The 19771-nt window shown below is 39.6% G+C and overlaps 2 protein-coding genes across 4 annotated transcripts in view; one reads left to right on the top strand and one right to left on the bottom strand.

Annotated features, from left to right (window-relative positions):
• Positions 1 to 3296, top strand: part of LOC129820913 (leucine-rich repeat and calponin homology domain-containing protein 1-like) — a 102640-nt gene extending 99344 nt beyond the window's left edge. For 2 of the 3 annotated variants that reach the window (XM_055878024.1, XM_055878026.1), the window contains one exon: positions 137 to 3296. In XM_055878024.1, coding sequence (XP_055733999.1) covers positions 137 to 250 — 114 coding nt within the window. In that variant the 3' untranslated portion in view covers positions 251 to 3296. The remainder of the gene's footprint in view (positions 1 to 136) is intronic. The other variant, XM_055878021.1, reaches the window with a different exon arrangement.
• On the bottom strand, positions 3033 to 7989 carry LOC129820915 (S-formylglutathione hydrolase-like). Its single transcript, XM_055878030.1, has 7 exons — positions 5174 to 7989; positions 4926 to 5016; positions 4527 to 4648; positions 4337 to 4405; positions 4174 to 4258; positions 3876 to 4040; positions 3033 to 3740 (listed from the first exon to the last, which is right to left on the bottom strand). The coding sequence occupies exons 2-7, from the start codon at positions 4995 to 4997 to the stop codon at positions 3672 to 3674; spliced, it is 582 nt and encodes a 193-aa protein (XP_055734005.1). The 5' UTR covers positions 4998 to 5016; positions 5174 to 7989; the 3' UTR covers positions 3033 to 3671.
• Between the last annotated feature and the right edge of the window lie 11782 nt (positions 7990 to 19771).

Raw genomic sequence — 19771 nt, 5'->3', positions numbered from 1 at the left:
CCGACTCTCACTCCCTCCTCCCGATCTCCTCTCCCTCCTCCCACGACTCTCGCTCCCTCCTCCCCCACTCTCGCTCCCTCCTCCCTATCTCCTCTCCCTCCTACTCTCTCTCTTTCTCTGTGTGGAACCTCGACAGGATAAGCTGTGTCTGCCTCATCACATACTAGAGGAGAAGGGTATGATCAAGGTGAGCATGACGGTCCAGGCGCTGGTGGATGAGACCTCAACCAAGCAGGCTCTCTTCACGTGAGAGGGAAGGAGACCAACACACCAACATATAGACACACAGCATTTAGTCTGTGGTTCATTTTGTCAAAGTGACGAACACAGTTGCCATTGTACCTCCTGAAATAGCCTTTTCCAAGGGACTGTAGCCTATATCTCAGTCTTCCTTTCGTGATTCTTACAACCATGGTTTGAAGTTATAATGTGATGCATGGGGTGCCCTAAAACACAGTAGTGAGCTGTACTAATGTGGATATTCAAAGCTGACAGAGGTGTCCACATTGATGGTTATTAATTCTTACAGGAGTGCCCTGGTTTGTTATGGGAGCCTCCAGTACCCTTGGACACTCCTGTAGCTTGAACCCTGCCTACAACAACTTCTAGCATGCTACACTGTGTATTATTGACTATGCATTTCATGGGCTGTCAGTTTCCACCCCTCTATTCCTAAAGCCAGGTATTATCACCCTCACTAATTTCAGACTAGACACCTAACACTCCAACATAGCGGTCTCTCTGCTAAAGCTTCCCTATTTAAAGATATTTATAATAAATATGGCCAAGTGGTTGAGAGTTGTATCCATTGAAAAGAATCCCCTAAATATTTTTCTCTAATAGCTAATATATTTTAGGTATAGTTCTGTATACTGTATGTTTTACTTTGAATTTGTCTCTCACCTCGTCTGTAGAGGTTGAAATGTTGTCCTATGATTGTGGGAACCTGGTGTTTTTGAGTTGGAATCTGTGGGTATGTAACTCAGGGGAGGGTGTGGGCTTACTACACTGTTATGATCCATTCCGTAGACTGCTTATTTGTCAATGGTATTACTTGCGTGTGGTGTGTGTGACTGCATGCGTGAGAGACAGAAGAAAAGAGTTAGATGGAATGAAAAAGAGCGAAGGAACGGGTTTGTATGTCCTAGTACATTCTATACTGCTAAATAGCCTCGAAGTGTCTGGCGATGCTGACCATGTCAGGTGGTCATGTAGGACCAGCAAAGTAACTGAAATGCATTCACTGATTTAGAGACACTGTTGGCAGCATCTGAAGAGTAGTGCTTGAGTGCCCAATATCCTACTACTACACAAACAGCAGAACACTCCAATATAAGCATACTAGGTGTGTGTGAGTGAGTGAGCGGTGGTGTCTTTTTTTATTGTACAGATATAATGCATTTTCTACAGCTTGGTATCCAAAGCTTAAGCTTAGCAGTAAAATCAAACAATGTTTCACTGGATAGATTTGACAGTTGCCAAAACAACTAAACAGTTTTTTTTCAGAGCCACTTATGATCTAATGTCTTTAGTATGGTAATATCTTTTTTTATGAGAAGTGGTGATGTGAAGCTGTAATGTGATGAAGGTTTGTGCAAGTGGGTTTTGAATTTAGAAAGTATTTCTAACTTTATTAATAGTATTTTTTTGATATTTTAGTTAAACTAACAGTCGCTGCCATACATAAATCAGCCACACTCCTCAGGCAAAGTGAACAATCTCTTAGAATCAGGATCTGGAGTGATCTCGTTAACATAGCTATAATGCAAAGTACTAATATTTACAACAGTACTACAATTTATGTACAGCTAACTGCCAAAACCGCTTCAATGCACTTTAATGCACCTTGGCTGGATCTCTTGGAGGGATGCAACGCCATTCTTCCACAATTTGGTGTTTTGTTGATGGTGGTGGAAAACGCTGTCTCAGTCGCCTCCAGGATCTCCCATTAGTGTTCAATTGTGTTGAGATCTGGTGACTGACACACATGCACACTTAAAATGATGGGCAACTGGGAATTTTTCTATATGACCCTAAGCAGGATGAGATGTTTTAATTGCTTAATTAACTCAGGAATCACACCTGTGTAGCAGCACCTGCTTTCAATATACTTTGTATCCCTCATTTACTCACGTGTTTCCTTTATTTTGTCAATTACCTGTATATAATGTAGCTTATATTTCATATAATTCACAATGCATAAATAAAATAAATAAAATATGCACATTAATCTTACTTTAATACTCAAAGTAATTCCCTTTCCACTTAGCTAAATAGAACTACTAACGGGTAAAAATACCAGTATCCCCTTCTCCCAGTTCTAACGTTTCCTTCAATATTTTGATGATCGACCAGAGAGATGTGGAGACTGAAGGGAAATGTGACAGGGATATTTGTTAAGAGAAAGTTGCTGTGTAGTTTATTGTTTCACTTAGTCATTATGGAAGTTTGAGCCATGCGCTGCAAACCTTTTTAGAAACTTAACGAGGGAACTTTACATGAAAAGAGATCATTACTTTACTATTCATTGATTAGTCAGTCAATCCCTTTGACCTTTTGGGAGGTTGATGTTTATTGTCATGAATCTTGCCCTGGAGACAGAATTAAGGATTTCTGCTAGATGTGCCAGCTGCAAAGTCAAAGTTGTCTATTGAAAAAAGTAATTAAAAAATAAATAGTTTTTTTAAATGTATGGATGGGCATTAGGATTAGCAGTGTGGTTATGGTTCAAATCTGATGTTATGACTTTGTGGCTGTGCCAGCTAGTGACCACTGCAGAGCTGCCTGCAGAGCAAGATTCATGACAATAAATGCCAACCTGCCTTTGGGAGTGGCTGCGTGGCCTGAAATGATCTGCACTTTAAAAATAAGTATTTATAGTTTTGTTTTGGCAACTAACAAATTTGAGCTCCATTTTGATTTAGAAATGTGTGTACGGCATAATATGAAATTAATTTGAACTATATCATTGTGAGAAATGTTTTTACCACAGTGTAACTGTTGACTGCTGAGTGTTGAGCAGTTGTTTTCTACCTTTCTCTGTACATAGTCCTGAAAGCTTGTACTCAGTTTTGTACTTATGATTGGGAGGACATTGATTTTAAAGTGATGGTTTTTTTGTATGTTTTTTTTGCATTTTGATGTACCATATACAATTTTGTACCTTTTGTCAAATTGGTGTATTTGTTGTACAGCAATTTGGATTTGATTGCATGAAACACCCCTTTAACGTCACCCTAACTGCTGTGAATACTGTATATATTTCATCACTTTGAGTAAAGACTATCTGAAGAAAACAGTCTTATGTTTGGTCTTTAGTCTACATGTGTTTTGTATTGGTCTCAGATGTCAGTGTGTGAGCCTAAGGTCATAAGATGGAAACAAATGTAATCAAAAGGAGTAACACTTTTTTTTAAATCCAGTTGGCGTGACCACGTGGGTGGCAAGCAAGCTCCTCTTAACAAACATCCTGCTCTCACTATTGTCTTTTTCTCAGCTTGACTCAACACAGCAGGTGTGTTCATTTCAGCTCACCAGGTGTATCAGGTTAATGTCAGTTCACCAGGCACCTACGTCTCTCTGTATGGGACAGGTGAATAGTAGCAGGTGCACAGTTGGGAGAAGGCATAGAGGAGAAAGCCTGGTTGGGTTCTGGTCCAGCAGTCATGGTCTTAAGCGTTGAGGAACTTGGCGTGGTGCTTAATGTGGTCGTTGATGAAGAAGTAGCTATGGTCGTAGCCCTGATGGCAACACGGACATTACAATAACACTGTTCATCTGGTACAATACACAATAATTCCAAACTAAAGTACAGTACATTAAATTGTTAAATATCAAACAGTTGCTGTAGTTGGCCACTGGGTGGGAGCACTGACCGGCTGCAGCCTGAACACCACAGGGATCTTCTCTGAGCAGGAGACGATCATGTTGTCAGGAAGCAAATGACTGGCCAACAGGAACTGGTCATCACTGCCCTGGTCGATCAGGATGTCCAGCTGAGGTCCGGAGTAGGATGCTGCCAGCACCGTGACATCATACACCTGGAGAGCGGGATGATTCCATTTATTGGTCTGGAATTCTATTCCGCCAGCAGGGATCTCTAGTTGGTGTTTAGTGTGAATTGATCCCTTTGATTTGTTCAACCCACCCCACCCCCCCAGGCCCATACTATACCTCCCAGGCTTTCTTGTCTTTTTCCAGGTACCCATTGAAGGCCTTCTGGCTGGGGTTGCAGATGGTGGCAAACAACAGACACAGACTGTAGAGAGGGGTGGGGGCTTCATTCACATGTGTATATTACATAATGACTATATCATGAGTTGTAAGACTGACTTGCCATGTCTTGTATTTTCCAGGGTTTTTCAGGGCTCTGTGTCCCCCCCATGGAGTGGCCAGAAATAGACATCTTCTCTGGGTCAGTGGGGAAGTTAGCATTGAGAGAAGAAAAAAAAAGAACAAAGAGCCCGGGGGAGAGTTGTATCAGGGGATTCACAATAGTAAATGCTATTATCATGTGACCCACACACCTCTGTGACGCAGGCGTACATGCGGTAGTTGCTCTTCCAGGGCTCCTGGGTGGCGTTGACATAGAAACCAGCCCCTGTGCCAAAGTCCCAGCTCTCATCTTTACCCTCGATGTTACAACCACCTGAACACCACAGAAAGAGAGGGAACAAGTGAGGGTGGGAGTGATAAGTGTGTGCGCGGTTGGTCGTAAGTGGGCTGGTGTCTGGTGCAACGACGATGATTCCATGCTCAGAAGCTGCCTGCTGACTGACAGCATTGGTGATGAAGTTCTGTTCCTTGCAAGTCAATCCTGGTTAGTACAGACACAGTAACATTCTCAGAGTCAAATCCATAGAGATACTGTGTGTTTATCTGGAGATGGAAGTTCATCATACATTATGTTAGTTTGTAGAACTCACCTGAGAGCCAGTACAAGACAGAAGACACTTCCCATTCTCAGCCTTGGGAGGCAGGTAGATGGCAAAATTCATTTTACACTTGAGCTCAGTGCTGGACAAAGAGATGCATTATGTTACATTTATAGTTTTCCACCTAAGGTGGATTCGAAATCAATGGTATATAATATATAAAATTACATTAATTCAAAAACGATGTAGTGTGCTGCATTGATGTATTACAAATGTGGCTATAGTCACGCGAGATTTACCTTCTGGTAGCCACTTGAGGGCCATAGTTCAGTTATCATTATTGGAATTCTTTCAAAAATCTTGCTGCAGAAGTTTTGATTAAAATATAACATTGCATTTTTTTTAAACTACTACTAGAATGTTATGCATGCTAAAAATGAAAGTCGCGCCTCATATTCCACAACTGCATGCAAAATTAGAATAGAAAATTGTTCTAATGTCATTGGACAGCCAGGGCAGAGGACTCAACCAAGAAGGGACCAACCAAGAAGAGGGTCCCAAAACAACACTAGCTATATATCAGCCACATGAAGACTTCCGGTTTTCGGATTTTGCTTTCAAAATAAAGGTTGGGGATAAAACGCTATGCGTATGATACGAAATAAATATTTTTTTGAGCTTTGCAATCAATGCATGTTAAAATTCTGTAAACATTTTTTTAAATGAACAATTATAGATACAATGGATAAAATCTAAACTAAACTACTAAATATAAACTACTTTATGTAAGATAAATAAAGCCTTTATGGTGGATCACATTGAGAAATGGTTGGAGCTTAAGTAAATGAATGTCAAGAACATAATATACAATTCATTATATTGATTGTATGAGTCTTGTTTATTTATTGGTGCTATTGTTCAAGGATGCAATTTTGCAATGTAATGTTTAAGAAAAGTATTGTTGTATTTTTGTTGTATTGCACAAACAAATTGCACTGTACAGGAAAGATATATAAGATTGTGTCTATAAAACCAGGGTCCAGCCTACTCACTAGGGTCCCTAGAATACAAATCAGATGTGTTTGAACAAAAAGCTAAGTAATAGGAAGTGTTGCAGGACTTTTACTGTGGTCAAACAGCTTAAAATTGGGTGACTGGACACTATGTACAAATGTACAGGAGAAACTATTATTTGTGCCGATGTTTCATTCTCATTTTCTTTCAGTAATTGCAGTGAATTGATTTAATCAGAATCCAAAAAGTTATTTATTTGTGCGTCGTTCAGATGTTATGTTTCTCAACACTGATGTATCTAGTCCAATGCCACTTCTGTTCTGAGCGGCCAAACATCGGAGGTCGGCATTGGCTATTAATTCCCTGTGCACCTTATATGCGGCAGTATTATGTAATAGCAATGCAAGTTGGTCAGTCTCTGGAGCTCGAAATGGTCTTTATATCATCTTCATCTGAATGTATGATATCGCCTGAATATGAGACATGGAAATCTAGTGCATTCGCAGTGTCCAGAATAACTCATTTTATCTTGCATGAAGAATGGCTACAGTATCCATTTATTTTAAGATACGTCTTTTTATATCCTTTTCTGAGCCACTGAAAATTGATATCGAAAATGTACTACCCAGTAAGGATGGGACTCTTTAATCTTTCCTGCAAATAGGCTTACCCATGAAAACTTTTTGAAATACCTACCACTTCAAAGTTTGCCTCATCTGACAAAGCACATTTGTGCACACTCACTTATTTCAAAGTATCCTCGATTATTTCAGTGTATGCTGCTCATCTGGCTCAGTTGTCAGAGTTTACGATTTCCTCATCTGATGAACCTCTAACACAACTTTGTCTCAAAGTGCTAGTTTCATTCCCAATGTCTTGGGAATTAAAACAACCACTTTTACATCGGCACCACTGACACTTCCTCATACGAACTCTTGGCCACATCAGGATGAATGTAGCAGGTTCTTTATCCTCAAAAGTGTATACATTTTGCATATTAAGTTTTGCAGTCTGAGGGTCTTCTCTGAGCAGTTGACATTTCCTCATTTAAACTCTCCACAGGCAATAGGTTTAGAACCTGAGCCTCATTTACATGATCTGTTTGTACCATTTTGTTTAATTTCACCTTGTTGTCACTAGCACTAATGTCACTAATGTATAAATGTGTCACAGTCGTGTAGATATGACAGTCTATCTTTGTTGCAGTCTTTGAAGAAGTTGGCTTCTTAACTAATCACCTGTTAATAATCGGTATTTGACACCTCCATTAGCGCAAGGCAAGTGCATGAAAGTCGTGTATGGAATGGCATTTTATTTCACAGTAGCTAAAAACATTTTTTTACTGTTAAGGTGTTTTGTGTTTCCAACTGATATTCAACAGAAAAACAGTAAATGTATTTATTGTTTTGAAATTAATATAACATGCATGATTAAATGTAGACATTACAAGAGACTGAACATTTTGGTTAGTAAAACCCCAACTGAGTATTTTCCACCCCAGTTTATTTGCAATTATTAAAATATTACATCACATGAATATGCTTTTGGGTCACATATTTGCCATGTATTTGGAGATAGGCTGACAGTGACAACTCAAAGTGTAGCTTTCCATGGTGCAAATGTCAACATAAAACTTCCTATGACCTGTTTTGTATTGTAGGGATTCTAGTGAGTAGACTGGACCCTGGTTTTATGGACACATAATCTATTGTTTTCCCTGTACAGTGCTATATTTGTAATATATAGTGTCCAGGCAACCCACTTTAAGCTGTTTGACCACAGTAAAAGTCCAGAAACCCATGACATGACATAATATATACATTCTACAAACCCTACTGAGTATTCCCTACAATACTTTTACTATGGCACTAATAGTTTTTGCTCTATATGCCAATATGATTCCATATTCAGTGATTTGCATTGTGGCCATTTATTTGACCTTGGAACATGTTTTAAAACCCAAATTGATTCAACGTTAATGTGTAGACAATTATAAATGCAAGTTTTGACACGTTTCTACTGTTACGTGGGCGACTTTTATTTTGAATGTTTCCGAAATTCCCTGACCCGGAAGTACTTTTCTTTTAGCGTTGCTGACGATACGCTGATCAATACAGTCAACGCTCTACGTAGCCAACTTGAACAATAACATCTGCAAAAAGCACCAACTTGAACGTATGCAGCATCTGAAAAGCACTAGGTAAACTCACGGGGCTAAAAGTCTTAAGAGGATGAGCATGCAGCTACTGTAAATTACAGACAGAACGTGCAACATTGTATAGGTTTATGTATAGCTGTCTGGCTTATTCTAGCCATTTCTATCCTACAAGCAAGCTGCAATTTTGCATGTTCCCGTAACTTGTACTTTGTGATTATAGCTAGATACACTGAAAATAATGATATATGATGTACACTGACATACCTTGTTTAAATTACGACTGAAGGGAATAACTTCACTTTGGCTACTTCCCCACTGTTTGGGTTCCAGAGTTCAGCGTGTGGTTAACCTAAGACGTCATGAGGACGCATCCCCTTCCATCTCCATTCCACAAGTATATGACGACAAGCCACCGAAGGGTGGCGTGGTTGTCTAAGAAAAGTTGCGAGGGCCCTGAGTAAACTGTAACACTATTGCTATGTCTCCCTGTTGAAAAACATAACTATTTAAAAATGTATGACTTAAAAAGGAAGCAAATAGTAGCATGATCTATTCTCTGTTCATCAGAGTCTGTCTGCCTGCCTTACTAATTATTATGTATTATTCTTTTAAATATGATGTAAAATGTGTTTTACTTGTCTGATTCACTTCCTGTAATTAAACCATTAAACTAAAATCATGTACTACCAGATAGCAATTGCTTCCTGGAATTAACAATGCTTACATTTCTGCTATGACTAGGCCCACATGAGTGCCTCCCCACTGGGCAAAAACTGGTTGAATCAACATTGTTTCTACTTAATTTCAACTAAAAATATTCCATGTGATTCCATTGAATCAATGTGGAAAACTGATTACATTTTCAAAAGTCATCAACGTAAGGGAATTTAGTCTTTTTCACCCAACTTTGAACCTAAATCCAATGACATGTTGACATTTTGTGTTGATTTCAAGTTAAATTCACATTAGTTGACAACTCAATCAAATATAAATCAAAACTAGATGTGGAACTGACATCTGTGCCCAGTGGGTCATCTCCCCGAATGCAATCAGGGCTGGCGGTAATATGCTATATTAGTACCTATATTAACACGCCTCATCCAAAAACAAATTGGAACCTTGGAATAACAAGAAGCTCGCTGGAGCGAGATGACGTTAATCAGCAGAATAATTAGCTCTCTCCAATATAATGTGTCTTACAGACCTGAGGTCATTTAAGTTGCTGCAGCATAATCAAAGTGGAAATGCTCATCAGCTCAAAATAAACCTTGCTCGGCTACAGTCTAGTTTGAAGAAGCCATCAGCCATCTCGCTGTTGTGGATGGTTGAATGATCCTCATTCGCCAGCACTTTTGTTGGTGACATGCATTCTGCGTAAAAGTGTCAAGTAGCCATTTGGATTGAGGGCCCTTCTCTTGTCAAATAAGGTTCTTTATGATTATGCTGCTGGGCATGTGCTTGTATATGAATACTTTACAGTGACTTCAGAAAGTATTCACACCCCTTGACTTTTTCCACATTTTGTTGTGTTACAGCCTGAATTTAAATTTGATAAAATTGAAGATTTTTTGGTCAAAGTGAAATTATTATATTTTCGAAAATTTTACAAATCAATTAAAAATGAAAAGCGGAAATGTCTTTAGTCAATAAGTATTCAAGCCATTTGTTATGGCAAGCATAAATAAGTTCATGAGTTTGCTTAACACGTCACATAATAAGCTGCAATAATAATGTTTAACAGTGAATTTCAAACACAGATTCAAAGACAATGTCCAAGGAGGTTTTGCAGTGCCTCGCACAGAAGGGCACCTATTGGTAGATGGGCCAAAAAATAAACAGACATTGAATAACCCTTTGAGCATAGTGAAGTTATTAATTACACTATGGATGGTGTATCAATACACCCAGTCCTAACTCAGTTGCCGGAGAGGAAAGAAACCACTCAGGGATTTCACCACGAGGCCAATGGTGACTTTAAAACAATTACAGATTTTAATGGCTTTGATAGGAGAAAAGTGAGGATGGATCAACAACATTTTATTTACTCCACAATACAAACCTAACTGACTGAGTGAAAAGAAACATATATCCTGTTTTTAACAATGCACTAATGTAATACTGTCAAAAATGTGGTAAAGCAATACATTTTTTGTCCTGAATACAAAGTGTTCAAATCTAATACAACACATTACTGAGTACCACTCTCCATATTTTCAAGCAATAGTGGTGGCTGCATCATGTTATTGGTATACTTGTAATTGTTAATGACTGGAGAGTTTTTTTCAGGATAAAAAAAGGAAACAGAATGGAGCTAAGCACAGGCAAAATCCCAGAGGAAAACATGGTTCAGTTTGCTTCCCACCAGACACTGGAGAAGAATTCACCTTTCAACAGGACAATAACCTACTATAAAACACAAGGCCAAATCTACACTGGAGTTTCTTACCAAGAAGGCAGTGAATGTTCCTGAGTGGCCGAGTTACAGTTTTGACTTAAATCTACTTGAAAATCTATAGCAAAACCTGAAAATGGTTGTTTAGTAATGATCAACAACCTATTTGACAGAGCTTGAAGAATTTTGAAAATAATAATGGGCAAATGTTACACAATCCAGGTGTGGAAAGCTCTTAGAGACTTACCCAGAAAGACTCACAGCTGTAATCGCTGCAAAAGGTGTTTCTAAAAAGTATTGACTCTGGGGTATGAATACTTATGTTAATGAGAAATTATTCATATAATTATAAAACATGTATATATATAGTATATATATATAGTTGGGCAAGTGTTGGTCCCATGTTTCATGAGCTGAATAAAAGATCCCAGAATTTTTCCATATGCACAAAAAGCTTATTTCTCTCAAATTTGGTGCAGAAATTTGTTTACATCTCTATTAGTGAACATTTCTCCTTTGCCAAGATAATCCATCCACCTGACAGGTGTGGCATATCAAGAAGCTGATTAAACAGCATGATCATTACACAGGTGCACCTTATGCTAGGGACAATAAAACACCACTCTAAAATGTGCAGTTTTGTCACACAACTCAATGCCACAGATGTCTCATGTTTTGAGGGAGCGTGCAATTGGCACATTTATGTAGTGTATCAACATCTTACATAATGTATGGAGTCAATATGAGACAAAAAATATGTAAATATCCATCTCAATATCACGCATTATGGGTAATACTTAAGATATGAATACATTAACATGTGTGACATGGAATGTCAATGGAATTGTGCAGCCAGAGAAAATAATTAAGGTATGTTCTTATTTTAAAGAGAAAACATCCGTTTTTTACAAGAAACTCATCTATCAGCATTAGAAAGTGAAAGGTTTGGGTGAGCTTGAGATGGATTGGCGTTCTCTTTCACTGACTCCTCAAGATTCAGAGGAGTATCAATTCTCATTAATAAAAAGAGTCCCATTTAAGTCTACATAAATTACAACTGACCCAAATGGACGTTTTAAAATGATAAAGGAAACCCGTCACAAGAAAAAGTAACTTTATTGACTTGCTATTGCCCAAATGAAGACGACCCAAAATGAATTAACGACTTTATACTAAAATGATCTCAATGTTACAGGAATATTATATGGCGGGGGATTTTAACTGTGTGTCGGATGCAACTTTAGCCAAGTCATCAACTTAACTATACTCTTTTCCTAACATGACCTGTGTTGCTCAGCTGGTGGCGCTTAGAACACCAGGGATGGGTGTTTCACAGTTTCTGTGTTGTTGTGGGTTTGTATGTGTGTGTATTTCAGGAAATGGCTTCCTGGATTCTAAGCAGCTGATTGGTCGGCCCCATCGCAGGGGATACAGCTGTCTCTGCAATTACCAACTCCTTCTCCAGCTTGATAAGAGCCAGTGTTCCTTCCCCAGGGAAGAAAGCTTCTTTTTATGTCCTGCGTTGATTGTTGTGGTGGTCAGTAAAGGTTTTATGGATATTATTTTGTAGCCGCTCCTTCTGAGGTATGTGTATGCCAATAGGACTTAGTGTTTTTTGGTAATTGAAATGTTTCACTTAAAGTATTAGTAATTATTCTGTTTCATTTGTTCCCAGGGGAGGAAAGGGGACGCACCTTGGTAGTGTTTAAGCAAGAGTCCTGCGGGCATACATAACCCGTAGTAGTTAATCTGTCTATGCACACTAGGTAAAACCTGGGCGGACCACCCCCTGTATTTTGGTTAGCGCGCCAGGTTGTGCTAAAGGTTAGGTAAGTAGTGGGAAGGCAGGTAAGGTAGGAGAGGGAGCTCTTTAACTTTTACTTTCTTTGCTTTGGTTCCATCCAGCCCCCTTTCCCCACTTTCCCGTGTTAAGGAATAAATCAATTCCCTGTAAATGGTATTTTTCTCTGCCTGTGTCGTCCTTCCCCGCACCTATGTTCAAATACTTTTTCACTCCACGGGGAGTTGAGATGTAGCGGGTTGTCGCGTTCCCTCCAAGAGGCGTACGTAACAGTGTTCTATTACCACATGGGACCAGTATGACAAATGGATGCACTGTAAGTTTCTCTGGATAACGGTGTCTGCTAAATTACAAAAATGTAAATGTCTAAGGCAGGAGTGTCAAACTCAGAGGGCAGAGTGTCTGCGGGTTTATGGTTTTTCCTTTTATTTAAGACCTAAGCAACCAGGTGAGGGTAGTTCCTTAATACTTAATTACCTTAATTAATCCAACAAGTACAATGGTGGAGCGAAAATCCGCAGACACTCTGCCCTCCGTGGAATGAGTTTGACACATGTGGTCTAGGGTATTAAACCACAACATCAAAGAGATGGGTCTATGTGAACTGTGGAGATATAAACATCTAACTGAAAAACAATGCTCCTATTACTCTCATGCCCACAACTCATATTAAAGAATGAACTTTTTTAATGTAAACTTTTTTTAAATTGACTGTCTTTTTAAATGTAATACCTTAGAATAATTACAGACCATAGCCCATTGTATTTCACGTTTATGCTTAAACCTCCTATGCCAATATCAAAGACTTCACAATTCAACACGATGTTACTTGGAGATAAAGCGTTTACCTCATATCTCAACACACAGACATGTTTTTGGAAATATGCTCAACGGCCAGTTTATTAGGTACTGGGTCGGACCCCCCTTTGCCTCCAGAACAGTCTGAATTATTCAGGGAATTTTACAAGGTGTCGGAAACTTTCCATAGGGATCTTGGTCCATGCTGACGCGATGGCATCACACAGTTGCTGCAGATTGGACGGCGGTACATTTATGCTTTGAACAGCCCGTTCCATCTCATCCCAAAGATTCTCTATTGGGTTGAGGTCTGGGGACTGCAGGACACTCAAGTAAACTGAACTTGCTGTCATGTTCCAGACAATGTTTTTCCACTCCTCAATTGTTCAGTGTTGGTGATCGCGTGTCCACTGGAGCCGTTTGTTAATATTTTTAGCTGATAGGAGTGGAACCCAGTTTGGTCATCTGCTGCAATAGCCCATCCGTGACAGGATCGAGGCGTTGACTGCTCCGAGATGCCGTTGTGCACACCACTATTGTACTGTGCCATTCTTTCTCTGTTTGTGGCCCGCCTGTTAGCTTGCACGATTCTTGACATTCTTCTTAGACCTGGCACCGACAATCATACCACGCTCAAAGTCGCTTAGGTCACTCGTTTTGCCCATTCTACTGAATGCCTCGATGCCCGTCTGCCTGTTTTATATAGCAGCCACGGCCACATGACTCACTGTCTGTAGGATCGATACCTTTTCGTGAACAGGGTGGTGTACCTAATAAACTTGCTGGTGAGTATAATTGTAGATAATGAAGTATGCCCTACTGTTGTGTGGGAAGCTCTTAAAGCATATATGAGAGGTTGTATCATCTCTTACTCTTCACATAAGAAAAAGAAGACCAAAAAGAGTTTTAAATAATAGAACAGAAGATCCACGACTTAGATAGACATGTTGACATCCATCAACAGTTGAACACTTTGAAGCTTGAATATAGCATAATAAACACCTGCTCTGCAGAGACTGCTGCTCTGAAATCCAAACAACAATATGTTGAGCAAGGTGAAAGTGATGGAAAATGCTTGCTTGGCAAATTTAGAAAGGAGGAAAGTACTATCCATAGCATTAAAACCCCCAGATAGTACCATAACAATGGATTCTTCTGAAATTAGCTCAGTCTTTAAAACATTTGATCAAAAACTGTATCAATCCGGAAACAAAAGTTCAAAGAAAGATATAGACAATTTCTTTAATATTCTACAAAATGGGAAATTTCCTGGTAATGATGGATTCCCAGTGGAATTTTACTGGCACTTTCATCCCAAATGACTAAGCCTATGTTACTTATGCTCACAGCAGCTCTAGTGAAAAATGAACTTCCCCAATCACTGTGTTTGGCTACAATCGCCCTACTTAAAAAGAAAGAAAGAACAATTGGACAAATCTCTGATCCATTTAAGTTATCAAAAAGGACAAGACAGGGATTCCCTGTGTCCAGTTATTGATTTGGTTTAGCCACAGAACCCCTAGCATCAATAATCAAAACATAAGGCTCAATCCGGGGAATAGAGATTGGTGGAGAACAACATGTAATATCATGACATTTTACTGTATTTATCTGAACCAGAACATTGCCTGTCATTTATTTTGCAACTGTTGGACACATATGGTGCTGTATCAGGATTCAATGTGAAATAATGCCCATTTCTAATTGACCTTTCAAGCTTCGAAAGTAGATTTAAGTGGAAATGGACAAAGACATGTTAAGTACCTGGGTGTATTGATACAATGCAATTTGGAGGAGGCCTATAAAATCAATGACTTTCCTTTAATGGATAAGATTGAATCTGATGTTCAGAGATGGAGAACTCTCCCTATTTCTATGTTAGGTAGGGTCAAGATAATACACATATTTTTATTAATATATTACTAAGTGTGATTCTAAGCCTTACCATTATCAATCCCATCCAACTTCTTTAAGAAAATAAATGGCCTACTCTCCAACTTTATTTGGAATGGAAAGACCTCAAGAATCAAATTGAACGTTTTACACTTACCCTATAAAGCTGGAGGTCTTGGACTACCTCATTTGAAAATGTATTACTGAGCCGCACAAATGCGTTGAAAAAATACTGAAAGAAGCTGCAACGCCAATGAAGTTGATTGCCAAGTTCCATCAAGGGTTGATTTAACCTCTACCGGATATCTCAGAACCTATAACGAAATATGGGAAACAGATCTCTTTTTTAGGGGGTAGATCAGATTTAATATTGCAGAGAGATTGTAGTTTCCATCAATGTAATTGTCTGCGTTATTTCCAATCCCCCATATAATAAAAAAATATGATAATTATACAGTGCATTCGGTTAAAGTATTCAGACCCCTGGACTTTTTCCACATTTTGTTACGTTATTTAAAGTCTTATTCTAAATTATTTGTTTCCCTCATCAATCTACAAACAATACCCCATAAATGACAAAGTGAAAACAGGTTTTTAGACCCTTTCAGACCCTTTGCAATGAAACTCGAAATTGAGCTCAGGTCCATCCTGTTTCCATTGATCATCCTTGAGATGTTTCTACAACTTGGAGTCCACCTGTGGTAAATTCAATTGCTTAGACATGATTTGTAAAGTCGCACACCTTTCTATATAAGGTCCCACAACTGACAGTGCAATTCAGAGCGAAAGCCAAGCCATGAGGTCAAAGGAATTGTTTGTAGAACTCCAAGACAGGATTGTGTCGAGGCACAGATCTGTGGAAGGGTACCAAAAAATGTCAGCAGCATTGAAGGTGGCCAAGAACACAGTTGCCCCCATAATTCTTAAATGGAAGAAGTTTGGAACCACCGACACTCTTCCTAGAGCTGGCCGCACAGCCAAACCGAGAAATAAGAGGAGAAGGACCTTGACCAGGGAGGTGACCAAGAACCCGATGGTCACTCTGACAGAGCTCCAGAGTTCCTCTGTAGGTGGGAGAACCTTCCAAAAAGACAACCATCGCTGGAGCACTCCACCAATCAGGCCTTCATGGTAGAGTTGCCAGACAGAAGCCACTCCTCAGTAAAAGAAACATGACAGCCCACTTGGAGTTTGCCAAAAGGCACCTAAAGGACTGTCAGACCATGAGAAACAAGATTCTCTGGTCTGATGAAACCAAGATTGAACTCTTTGGCCTGAATGCCAAGCGTCACATCTGGGGGAAACCTGACACCAACCCTACGGTGAAGCATGGTGGTGGCAGCATCATGCTGTGGGGATGTTTTTCAGCAGCAGGGACCGGGAGACTAGTCAGGATCAAGGGAACGATGAACGGAGCAAAGTACAGAGAGATCCTTCATGAAAACCTGCTCTAGAGCACTCAGGACCTCAGACTGTGGTGAAGGTTTACTTTCCAACAGGACAACGACACTAAGCACACAGCCAAGACAATGCAGGGGTGGCTTCAGGACAAGTTTCTGAATGTCCTTGAGTGGCCCAGCCAAATGCTGGACTTGAACCCGATCGAACATCTCTGGAGAGACCTGAAAATAGCTGCGCAGCTATGCTCCCTATCCAACCTGAAAGAGCTTGAGAGGATCTGCAGAGAAGAATGGGAGAAGCTCCCCAAATACAGGTGTGCCAAGCTTGTAGCGTCATATCCAAGAAGACTCGAGGCTGTAATAGCTGCTAAAGGTGCTTCAATAAAGTTCAATTCAAGAGGCTTTATTGGCATGGGAAACATATGTTAATATTGCCAAAGCAAGTGAAGTAGATAATATGCAAAAGTTAAATAAACAATAAAATGAACAGCAAGCATTACACTCACAGAAGTTCTGAGTAAAGGGTCTGAAAGTACTGAGTAAAGGGTCTGAATACTTACGTAAATGTGAAATTTCTGTTGTTTTTTATACTTTTGCAAACATTTCTAGAAACCTGTTTTTTTTTGTCGTTATGGATCGTGTGTAGATTGATGAGGGGGAAAAAACAATTTAATACATTTTAGAAAAAGGCTGTAACATAACAAAATGTTGAAAAAGTCAAGGGGTCTGACATTTTCCGAATGCAGTACCAGTCAAAAGTTTGGACACACCTACTCATTCAAGGGTTTTTCTTTACTTTTTACTATTTTCTACATTGTAGAATAATAGTGAAGACATCAAAACTATGAAATAACACATATGGAATCATGTAGTAACCAAAAAAAGTGTTAAACAAATCAAAATATATTTTATATTTGAGATTCTTCAAAGTAGCCACCCTTTGCTTCGATGACAGCTTTGCACACACTTTTTTTAAACATTTTTTTTCACAAATTTGTTTACATCCCTCTTAGTGAGAATTTCTAATTTGCCAAGACAATCCATCCACCTGACAGGTGTGGCATATCAACAAGCTGATTAAACAGCATGATCATTACACAGGTACACCTTGTGCTGGGGATAATAAAAGGCCACTCTAAAATGTGCAGTTTAGTCACACAACACAATGCCACAGATGTCTCATGCTTTGAGGGAGTGTGCAATTGGCATGCTGACTGCAGGAATGTCCACCAGAGTTGTTGCCTTAGATTTGAATGTTCATTTCTCTACCATAAGCTGCATCCAACGTCGTTTTTGAGAATTTGGCGGTTTGGTGGTCTGAGCCGAGCCTGGACAGCTGATGAAATTGTGGGTTTGCACAACCGAAGAATTGCTGCACAAACTGTCAGAAACCGTCTCAGGGAAGATTATCTGTGTGCTCGTCATCCTCACCAGGGCCGTAACCAACTTCAGTTGGCAAATGCTCACATTCGATGGCCACTGGCATGCTGGAGAAGTGTGTTCTAACGGATGAACACCTGTTTCAACTGTACCAGGCAGATGGCAGACAATGTGTATGGCGTCGTGTGGGCAAGTGGTGAGCTGATGTTAATGTTGTGAACAGAGTGCCCCATGGTGGCGGTGGGGTTGTGCTATGGGCAGACATAAGCTACGGACAACGAATCCAATTGCATTTTATTGATGACAATTTGAATGCACAGAGATACAGTTCATGACGAGATCCTGAGGCCCATTGTTGTGCCATTCATCCGCCGCCATCACCTCATGTTTCAGCATGATAATGCACGGCCCCATGTCGCAAGGATCTGTACACAAGTCCTGGAAGCTGAAATGTCCCAGTTCTTCCATGGCCTGCATACTCACCAGCCATGTCACCCATTGAGAATGTTTGAGATGCTCTGGATGACATGTACGACAGCATGTTCCAGTTCCCGCCAATATCCAGCAACTTCGCACAGTCATTGAAGAGGAGTGGGACAACAATCCACAGGGCACAATTAACAGCCTGATAAATTCTATGTGAAGGAGATGTCACACTGCATGAGTCAAATGGTGATACTGACTGCTTTTCTGATCCACGCCCTACCTTTTTTTGTGACCAACAGATGCATTTCTGTTTTCCCAGTCATGTGAAATCCATAGATTAGGGCCTAAATGTATTATTTAAATTGACTGATTTCCTTATATGAACTGTAACTCAGTAAAATCTGTGAAATTGTTGCATGTTGCGTTTATATTTTTATTCAGTATAGTTAATGTAAATTTGCGCGATTTAAGAGCTCTGAAAAAACATCCAAATTAATTACAAATTTCTTGAGTTATCTTCGATTTCAGACAAATTTGAGGAAGTGTATACTGACTTCGGCGTCTCAAGAGGGACAAACAGTACTATTGCCTCTTTATTGTAGTTTTTCATGCAAAGGTCTTTAAGGGAGTATACGAGGCACAGATGTTCACTTTGCCTAGCTGAGTTCTGCTAGGAGAAAACCAAACCTCGTATGCAGATGACATTAGGACTCGCCACTCAGTGGTTGTGGTGTCTGTTTGGTTCAGTTGGTGTAGCCTTTGATGGACCAATATGGGCCGAGAGTAAATCTTTACTGTTTTCCTTCTCTTTGAACCATGTGTGGACAAAGTGATGCTCCTCTTCTAACTGTTGAGCACTGAAGACAGAGTGAAACACACTTGCCTGATTAAAGGTTTGTGTTAAATTACCTACCTGACAAAGACACAAATGACCTAATAAATGGATTGTGGTTTATGTGTGCGTGTGTGTGTGTCCCGAGTTATATGTGTCTGCTAACTCGCACGCACTCCCTTGAAGATGTAACCAAACAATCAAACTGCCCACTGCTAACAATGACTTCATTGGTTGTTGCCACATTGAGATGTACCGTGTGCCTCATAATCAAATACCACCACATTCCACCTCATGATGTAGGACTGCCGGTCGATGACTGCCATAGGCCAGAGAGTGAAGTCGGAATTGTTCTTATTATGACAGCCGTGGAACTCAAGATATGTGCCGTGCGTAGAGTGCGCGAAGTGGATATGGAGAGTAACAAGTGACTGAAATTCCTACCAATACTGTAAATGTCACAACTACGAATTTGGTCTGAATTGTTTTGGTTTTCTAAGCTGTTTGAAATTCCACTCTGTTTTTCAGTTTTATCTCATTGCTGAGATCGAACATTGCTCATTGAGGTGTATTAAAATGCATATTGATATTTCTTCATCATAAAATCCATACTGATATTAATACCTACTCCAAGCACTTCATATGCTTTTCTTTTTCATTTGTTTATGGCGAAAGATTAAAAGGAATCGATTAAACTGCTCTGCTGCTGTGAAAATCCAAGCCAAATACACACTTTTTTTTTTAGGAACAGCTTGAATGAGATGAATTAGAGATTAAAGCCCTTGATAGAAACAGTAATTATT

The sequence above is a fragment of the Salvelinus fontinalis genome, chromosome 23 (genome assembly GCF_029448725.1).
Source record: "Salvelinus fontinalis isolate EN_2023a chromosome 23, ASM2944872v1, whole genome shotgun sequence".
Taxonomy (NCBI): domain Eukaryota; kingdom Metazoa; phylum Chordata; class Actinopteri; order Salmoniformes; family Salmonidae; genus Salvelinus; species Salvelinus fontinalis.
Note: the sequence above shows the minus strand (reverse complement) of the source record. Positions and strands in the feature narration are given on the sequence as shown.

Excerpts from the sequence above, each read along its gene's own strand:
- LOC129820915 (XM_055878030.1), bottom strand. The coding sequence starts at position 4,997 with ATGAATTTTGCCATCTACCTGCCTCCCAAGGCTGAGAATGGGAAGTGT. Across the intron at positions 4,041-4,173 it reads AAGACAAGAAAGCCTGGGAG|GTGTATGATGTCACGGTGCT; the intron begins GTATAGTATGGG and ends CCCGCTCTCCAG. Across the intron at positions 3,741-3,875 it reads TGGTGTTCAGGCTGCAGCCG|GGCTACGACCATAGCTACTT; the intron begins GTCAGTGCTCCC and ends TGTTGCCATCAG.